This window comes from Buceros rhinoceros, unplaced genomic scaffold, assembly GCF_000710305.1.
Source record: "Buceros rhinoceros silvestris isolate BGI_N320 unplaced genomic scaffold, ASM71030v1 scaffold27033, whole genome shotgun sequence".
NCBI lineage: Eukaryota > Metazoa > Chordata > Aves > Bucerotiformes > Bucerotidae > Buceros > Buceros rhinoceros.
In genome coordinates this window covers 543-9,778 of record NW_010402209.1, presented here as the reverse complement: position 1 = coordinate 9,778, position 9,236 = coordinate 543, and the positions used below count along the sequence as shown (strand labels likewise).

The 9,236-nt window shown below is 44.6% G+C and overlaps 1 protein-coding gene across 1 annotated transcript in view; it reads left to right on the top strand.

Moving 5' to 3' along the window:
- The window catches only part of XPNPEP1 (X-prolyl aminopeptidase (aminopeptidase P) 1, soluble), a 27,937-nt gene extending 19,276 nt beyond the window's left edge, over positions 1-8,661 (top strand). Inside the window, 9 exon segments of the mRNA XM_010132572.1 lie at positions 210-268; positions 934-1,011; positions 1,546-1,617; positions 3,399-3,459; positions 4,274-4,343; positions 5,550-5,723; positions 6,599-6,675; positions 7,386-7,484; positions 8,533-8,661. Of these exon segments, the coding sequence (XP_010130874.1) occupies positions 210-268; positions 934-1,011; positions 1,546-1,617; positions 3,399-3,459; positions 4,274-4,343; positions 5,550-5,723; positions 6,599-6,675; positions 7,386-7,484; positions 8,533-8,661 (819 nt within the window).
- Positions 8,662-9,236: the final 575 nt, after the last annotated feature.

The window sequence follows — 9,236 nt, the reverse complement described above, 5'->3', positions numbered from 1 at the left end:
TGCTGTGACCATTGCTGCTTCCGGCTTCTTACATGCCTTGACAGTATTGCTAGGTTTGAGTTTGACATTACTGGAGAATGAGGATAGAAAACCTGGAAAGAGGCCGCTTCAGCACTGGGTTTCATAATGCACAGACAAGGCCGAGTGTTTAAGCATATACCATTTCCTTTGCTTGTTGGTTTCTGACTCAGCCTACATCTGTCCACTAGGTTCCAAAGGGGACAGTAACAGAAATAATTGCTGCAGACAAAGCAGAGGAGTTTCGCAGGTAAAAAGTAAATCCCCTGTAAAGATGTTTTCTGGGCTTTTTTATCCTTTGTTTTTATTTTATTCTTTAAAAGTCCAGCTCACTTGCAGATATATTTTACCTATGGACAAAGTATTACTACAGGATTTGTTTGAACACTTGAAAGAATTGGGGAAGAATTGGGTCTCTTGGGGGGACCTGTACCTTGGGAGGTACAGGTCCCAGCCCACTGGATCCTATCTGCTTTCCTTCTGAGATAGCAATGAGGAGTGCCACAGCTTAGGACACTTAAATATGAGACAGTTGCTTTCTTACCACGGAGGAGTTGATGTAAGAGTTAGACTTCTTCCTCTCCTGATGGAGAAGGAGCACCATTTGTATTGAAAGCTACTCCCACGTGTACACCAACATGACCTCTAAAAATGCCTTTGAGTAAATAAGTAACAAGGAAGGAATTGTTCAGGACACCTCTTCCCTGGGTGGTTCGGGTGGTGAATTTTCTGCTCGGAAGGGAAGGGTAGAGATGGAAAGCAGGTGTCCACATGGCTGGGAGGATAGGGCTTTGATCCATACAATTTTCCTACCTGACTGAGCTTGCCCAGATGGCTTTCAAGGCTAGGAGGAAGGCTGAGGCGATATGAAATAGAGGATGTATGTGCTGCAATGATCACAATCTTTTGTTTCAGCCAACAGAAAGACTTTGTTGAATTGAGTTTTGCCACCATATCAAGCACAGGTCCAAATGGAGCCATCATTCACTACAAGTAAGAGAAACACAGCTTTTCCTTTCATCCTTCAGCAAACATAGTTGGAATGAGCCATCTAGCTTTCTTGTGGAGTGACAACAGAGTACTCCGGGGAGATGCAGTTACTGTTGATTGTCATCTTTCTTTATTCCACCAGAGCTTCTACTCTTACTAAATAAAGATCTCTCCCTGCTGGCAGCATGCATGTATTATGAAGCTGATCTGCTCAGGGGCCACAGAAAAGGACTATTTTGGGGGTAGAAGTCCAGGAAGGACAAGAATGAAGTGCAAACTGTTCTGAAATATGTCTGGGAACAGATCGAGGGTTGTGCTGGAAGCAATAAAGCTATTCTGTGTACTGCAGTGCTATTTATTGTAACAAGTACACTCCTCAGTATGGTCTCTTGCTCAGCATGTGTGGGATTTCCGTCACTGCCACAAGAAATCAGAGCTGACACATCCAAGCTTGCACTTAATATGGTTTCTGGACTGCAGACATGAGCTGGAGACCTTAAAACTGTGGAACAAAACCTTTTGTGTCTAATTGAACAGACCAGTTCCTGAGACCAACAGAACGCTGTCTGTGAACGAGATCTACCTCCTGGACTCCGGAGCACAGTACAAGTGAGTGGGATGAATGGTGCTGTCCGTTTTCTGCTCCTAGTGACTGCCTGCAGGGTCAGCTCCCAGATGCTGTGGCAAGCGTGGCAGTGTGCAGTTCTGAGCGCAGTGCCATTTCTGCTCCCTGCATCCCCTCTGGGGGGCGGATTGTGGGATTCGGAATATAGCCAAGTGTGTCAGTCAGTTGGTGACTGATCTGTGACAGAAGACCCTGAGCTAGGCTCAGGGCAGCAGACTAGGGTTGCTGACAAGCTTCGTTTGGGGTAGAGAATGATGTCTAAAAGTGCAGTTCCCATCTGAGTCTCGTTACCAGTGTGGTAGTAGCTGTGTTGTAGCTGGTGGTGCGTGGTTTTGTCTGTTGCAGCTCTGCTCACCTGGTGCATTGGTGTTAGAGCTGCAGAGAACAGGAAGCAGGCCTGACTGCCCTGGTTTAGCCTTGGTTCTACATAGCAGCCTGCACAGCTCCGTGAGGCACGTGCCCTGTCAGGATCTGCCCTGTGGGCAAATCTGAGTGATGCTGAGGTCAGAACAAGGTGGAGCAAAGGAGCAGGACATCACTACCCTGTGACATTCTCTGCCTTTCCAGAGAGAGACTTGGAGGCAGGGTTTCTCATCCCAGTGGCCACTTGGATCTCAGGTGTGGTTTTGGGAAGGCATCCCGTCTGTTGACTCATTCAGTGCTGTTTTGACAGTGCCATTGAGTGGTTTCAGTGTCTGCAGCTGTTTGCTGTGGGACTCTGACTCCATGGAAAATGAAAAAAGTGATGTTTTTAACCAGGCTAAATAGATGAGAAGTGGCTTGTTCAGAAAGATGCAGGACAGGCCTGACTGCTCCTTTGAGATGAGCTTTGTCTTTAGAGCTATGCCTTTTTGTTAGGTCAGTCAGGAAGAGCTTTGAAAGAGAACCGTACAGACATCCTTTGATAAGATTTTTACAAGGAGATCTTGTTTTCCTACCCTCTGATAGCCTAATTAATGATTTCCTTAGTGCCACTATGAAAAGTAGCCCTTTGAATACAATATAAGCTGGACATCAATGGCACTTATCATGGCATTGTGACAGAGATGCTCTGCTTGTCCCTGCTGAGAAGTTAAACCGTGAGCTCTTTGTGACCATGGCCTGTGGGTGCTGGGGAAAAGCGTAGGCACAGGAGCGAGTGTTTCAAAGGGAACTCATTATTTCAAGAACCTCTCTGTTTTTGTTAGCAGGCTCAAAATGGTGTTTGTAGAAGGAACTTAAAGGAAATTTCTGATGTCTCAGACTAACCCCTATGCCAGATGTCTTCTAGAAATCTTAGCACAAGACATCCTGAGGATGAAAGGGACACTATACCCCCTTACACTTCACTTTCAAGAGCTGTTGGCTGTCATTTATGCTTAAATATATTTTTTTAAGTTGATAACGAATCATCTTCCATACAAATAGACTACATGTGGCCTTCTCTGTTCTGTTCTCAATGGGCAGGTACCAGTTGCTAAAGCTCAAATTAGCATAATTTTTATGAGCAGTTTAGCAATTTGCAAAGAGCTGTGGGATGCTTATGAATGAAAGACAACATTTTGAATTGTAAATCGGTATGGTACATCTGGGACATGTGTGTTCAGGAATTTTTGAGATGAGGAACTGTTACATCATCTGTCTCATGCAGCACAGAGCAGATGACTTTACCCAGTTACGGGTTCAGTTGGTTTGCTGCAGTGTGAATGGGTTTTCTGAGCATTTCAGTTTGATTTTTCTTTTTTCCTCACCCCTTTTCTTCCTGCATCTTTGCTCATCCCTGAAGAGATGGTACAACAGATGTGACCAGGACAATGCATTTTGGCACCCCATCAGCCTATGAAAAGGTAAGCTGACATCTCAGTGTGATTTGCAATCTGATCCTTATTAAACAAACAAATTAGTAATGTGTCCTGTTGCTATATAGTCGAAGTGTTCTATCAAATACCATTTATTTAATAATATGTAACAGCATTTTGATAAAAACTGAAAAGGAGGCTGTCAGACTTCAGACTTGCAAAATATAAACTATACGATTTAGAGAATGACACCTTTCTGTCTTAAAACGCACACCTCTCATGTGCAAAGTGACATATCTCCTCTAAGAAATTACAAAATCAAAGGGCTGAGGATAAACATTAATGACTTGTCCAACATGGGAATTAGGGGGGTTTAATTTACTGCAAAGCTCAGTGTCTAATGGAAGGCTGCAGCAGTGGTTTGTGTCTACCATAGGAAAAGCCAGTCTCAGACTTACCTGAGAAGTTCTGTTGGAAATTCAGCAATGTAATTTTGCTAATTTTAAATTGCTTCTTGAATTAGAACTAATTTCATCATTATAGTTCACTCAGTGATGAAAATATGCAGTTGAGTATGCTCAGGAAGTAAAACCACAGCCACAAAATCAGTCATGTGAGTCAGCTGACTCCTGCTGCTAAACCTGCAGTCCGAGTTTGTGTCACACTCTCCATAATTAGCAGAGAAGGCTCTCCTGAGTAGTTTAAACTCTTTCTGCTCATGGTTTGTTTGGCATTGCCAGCTATAGGAGAGCACGAGCAAGTCTTTGCAATTTGCTACAAGATGCAGTCTTGTCTTTCCATTCCTGGGGAAGACGAAGTTTAGCCTCTCCCTGTTTACTTACAGCACCTGTTTCTTTGGCAGTGATGCTTCACCTATGTCCTGAAGGGACATATAGCTGTGAGCGCAGCCATCTTCCCAAACGGAACCAAAGGTAGGTTGGTGAGTTGGAGTGTTTTGACCACAGCAGTGACCGCTGCAGAACCATTAAGTCTGTGAGCAATGTTATGGTTGACAGGTCCAGATGTGTTAGGTAGGTGTTGATGTAATTGTGTCTGTTTCTATCACAACATCTTGGATTCTGGATTACTGATGCCTTCTCTTGGCATCCACCAGGGCTGAAAATTCTGAGAGGGGAGGCCTGAAGGGTATTTAAAGCGCTCTGATTCTAGCGTGATAGTGACTTTCATCAGCCAGTGGCTCTCTAACACATCTAAACTTTCTGGGCTCGGAGTTTGTCTTTGTGCTTTACTCATGGCCCTATCAAAGCAGGGGTCACTTTTTGTCTTCAAAAGGACTGGCTAAATTCTCTCCCAGTTAATGCGGACTCTGCTTTATCAGTGAGCAGCATAGGCAAATGACACACAAGGGAGCTCTTTTGAATTTGTGCAGGAGAAGCAGTGACATACATTCACCCCTGATGAATTTGTTGCAGAGCTATTTTCTCCCTGATCAGACACGTTACAGAAAGGTGCCTCCTTTTAGAGTTTTCTGCAGTTTGTGTTCTAGGGTAGGTGAGGAAAAAGCAACTGTAGTTGTACAAGAAACCCCAACTGAAATTGGAGGGTGTCTGAACTTGGGCGTATGGGCTTGGTGTTCACATACAGGCAACAGAAATTCTCTACTTTCTGGTTGAAACAATCTGAAAGGACTGGCCATCCAAGCAAGAGATCTGGCTGATCAGTTCACCAAATACAATTGGCGGGTTTTCTACTTGGAGTTCACTTAGTGCAGCTACCTTTAAGAAGGGTACTGAATTCTCTGGGGGACATTTAACCACTAGAATCTTCTCTGAAAACTGCAGTGGAGCAAGCAGCAGTGCAATGTTTCTGTTACAGACCAGCTTCTGAAGAGCTGTGTAACAGGAGAGAGAGAGGAGGTCTTTAATTGGGGAAGGTCTTGAATGTCAGACTTGCCAGGCTTGCCCTGTAACGCTTCTAACAATCCAATGTCTTGCTTGCTTTCGTTGTCAGTGATTTTTTGAGGGGTTGGTAGTTAGTTGTTTTGTTTTTTTCTTTGTTTGTTCTTTTTTTTGCATGTTTTTCAAGTTTGGGCCTTCAGTGTGATTATCAGCTTCTCTGAGGCAGCCTGGCTTAACCAAATTCTGTCTCCATGTCTGTCTCTTCCCTTTGGCCTGCAGGTCACCTTCTAGATTCCTTTGCCCGCTCTGCCTTGTGGAACTGTGGTTTAGATTACCTGCACGGAACAGGACATGGAGTTGGCTCTTTCCTAAATGTACATGAGGGTCCTTGCGGCATTAGCTACAAAACCTTTGCAGATGAGCCCTTGGAAGCTGGCATGATCGTCTCTGATGGTATTTAGCATTGGTGATTCTCTTTGGTACTGTGAGAGGGACCAAGCTCTTTAAGATGCAGAGGGAATAAATCTGACAACAGTGTGAAGGAAAGATGGGATCATAAGCTCGGGTGTCTCCTGAGTTTGTTGTTTTAATTGTCATTCAAGCTCTCTAGGTAAAGACCCTCGTTTTAGCTCTTTTACCTTCCATAAAGCATCTTTGCAGTCGAGTGCTGCAGCCCTGCTTCCTGCTCTCTACAGTGCAAACCTCAGCAGAGCTGTGCTGCTGACCAGCCCAGCTCTGGCACGCTGCCTCCCATGCTGCAGTGAAGAGCTGGCTACGGTACAAGGTGGACACGAAGCTTTCAGGAGCTAATCCTGTCTTTGCTATGGGCTATTTGCGGCAGCTGTTAAATCTTTTCATGCCTTATTCTTCCAGTAGTAAATTAACAGCCTGCTGGGGCTTTCTGGGAGACTTACATTCCTTTAGGGCTGCAGAGTCCTCTCAGGGCGTCAGGGGTGCACTCTCTAAAATCAGTTTTTCGGGGAAGGGGTTACCTACCTGCCTTTCATAATGACATTAATATTTTCAGAGTTTCTGGTATTTGGAACACATGTATTCTGTGCTCTTTCTTGATTGGCAAGGAGGCTCTGAGCTCGAGGGCTGTCTGTCTTGTTTCTTCTCTCTTTGTGAGAGAACCTTTGTCACCTTGCTCGGGGCTTCTGTGCAGATCAAGTAGAGTCAGAAATTTGTTTGCCTCTGTGGATGCCTGATGTCAAAATTGCTTAGTGACTTCAGTGGACTAAAGCCATGGAGGGGAGGTTTGGCTGTTGGAAATAAGTGTTTGCACAGCACAGCGAGGTGGCTTAGTTAATTGCTGTCTGTTTCTGCAGAGCCTGGGTATTATGAAGATGGGTCCTTTGGGATCCGAATAGAAAATGTTGTCCTTGTGATCCCTGCCAAAACCAAGGTGAATGACCTGCTCAAGATGCACCTTTCTCCATGACTCACTGGTTGTAAAACTTGAAGTACTGGAACTTGAGCTGGGACCATGCTGCAGACAGTTGAATCCTACTCAAGACTCCTGTGTCCAAAATCCTCCTTTGGTGAAGACTGATTCTAAGTCTCCCTTGCTAATGGGGGCACAGAAGACAGTTCTGCTTCTGCAGAGTTTCCATAAGTGGAAACGTGTATGTGAGAGTTGTTTTAAAATGTTTTCTGTCTGGATGTAAAAGACCAGAAGCACCCCCTTGGAGTCAGGTTGTGGTAGGGTTGATTGATCTTAAGATGGGATTTTCCTCTCTGAAAGAGATCCCTCAGTGGCAGTAGAAACAAAACTACAGACAGATTTTGATGTTGTAATTGCCAATCTGGCTGGGTTTTCTGTGCTTTCAGAAATGCCAGACTGAGAATGACCATATAGCCATCAAGCCAAGTCCTGTACCTGGGAACATGTGGCCCAGGACATGGCCTTTAAAAAGTGACCCTTGAAAGATGTAACTCAGGTTTACACTGGGATTCTTTGTTTGAGCTATAAGGATAAAGTTATTCTAAGTTGCTCCTCTGTCATCTGGATGTTACATGGGTTGTTCTGTAGTGATGACATGAACTGCAGAGGAAGTGTGATCTGGCTAGAGCTGTTTCTAAAAATTTGCAACCCCGTTTGTCTCTCTGCTGCAGTACAATTTCAAAAACAGAAGGAGCCTGACTTTTGAACCCCTAACCCTGGTCCCAATCCAGGCGAAAATGATTGATGTTAATTTGCTGACACAGGAAGAGGTAAGTGGAACGGTAGGTTTGCATTGCCACCTTTGCACTAGAACCAGCTTGTTCTGTTCCATTTACAAGAATCTCTGGCCCCTGTTCCATGTCAGAGATCCAGAAAGCAATCTTGAGCAGTAGGACTTAATTTTAAATTTGATCCAGTGGGAGGGTAGACTAGACAAGCTCTCCAGAAGTCCTTCCAATCTAAATTCTTCTGTGATGAAGGCAGCAAGACCCCTCCGATGATGTTGTTCTGGTGATTTCCTTGATACAATATTTGTTGCTATCACATCTTCTCTTTTCCTACTCCTGCCTTAATTTACTTCTGTTAGACTGTCATGCCATCTCCCCAGAGACTTATAGTAATGACTGTCCCATGTGGTTGTCTGTATCTACTCATGACCAATCCCATTCAGCCACACTGCATTCTGCAGTACATACAGACTCGGAGTAGACATCAGTGATACCCACTCAGCAGCATTTATTTCCCGAATAGCTTCATACTCTAAACTTTCTGTTTAGGTCTCCCACTACCTTCACCGTGACATGCTTCATCCTGTTTTTTACCATACTCTCAACCCATCCTCCTTTTCTGAATGGTAATCCTATTTGCATTCCCTTTTTCCGAAGAGGCCTGTGAAGAGTACCAAGATCTGCCGTAAGGTTATCCGTTGAGATCAGAGGGGAAACTTGTGTCTCAGGACTGGATTGTTGAATTACGAATTTGCAAAGCTATTTACTAGCCCATGCCAAGGTAGCTATTCTGACTTGCTGGAGGCAGTGATTTGCAGAGACTTTATATATTTGTCAGCTGAACTGAACCTTGGCTCCTCTCAAAGGTTCAAATTGCTTCGGTTACTACTCTCATAAAATTTACAAGTCACTTCCGTATGTTAGAAGTCTGTCTCTTTGGGCAGGTTCCCATCCCAGCCTAACAGCTCAATCCCAAGGAGCACAAGGGCCTGCAGATGTCTTTGGTGGTACACCAAAGTACACCTTACTGCTTGTAAGGGCACCAGCTCTTCTTGGTTTATGCTGAACGTCCTGCCCTCCCTTTCTCTAGTGTAACTGGGTGAACAACTACCATCAGAAGTGCCGGGAAGTCATTGGAGCAGAACTGGAGAGACAAGGCCGGCATGAAGCTCTTCAGTGGCTCATCCGGGAGACGGAGCCTCTCATCAGAGTTCAGTAGCACCACGGTTGCCTGCAGCGTGTAGAACGTCAGGAAACACTCGGTGTCACAATAATCTGTGTTCTTGGCTGTTGACAGCACTGGGAGAACACTCTTCAATAAACCTTTGGAAACCAGGAGGGGATTTCTCTCCCCGCAACATGTGCATGTCATGTGGGGGTAAGGAGGGTTATTGCCTGATGATTTTTTTTATTTTTTTGAGGGGGAGGGGTTGAAAATAGAAAGCAAACAAAATAAATAAGCATGTTGCCTTTGAACCAGGGTCTTAATGAAATAATCATTCTAAGAGGCAATACTGGAATATTTTATACTGTCTGGTTTTTCACTGTGAAAACTCAGTATTTTTGCATACTTGGGTTCCAGATACTAAGATGCTACCCACACAGCAGGACTGGTTACTGAATAAAAGATTCCAACCCACCGTTTGCTCTGCCTGCCTTCTCTTGCAGTCAGTGATGTTTGGTTTGACAGCCTGAAGAAGAGCAAGAACCAGAGAATTCCACCTTTATGTGTGCATCCAGCTCAGACAGTGAAGAAGTGTGTGGGGCTGCTCCGTGCTAGGCGCTGAGCAGATG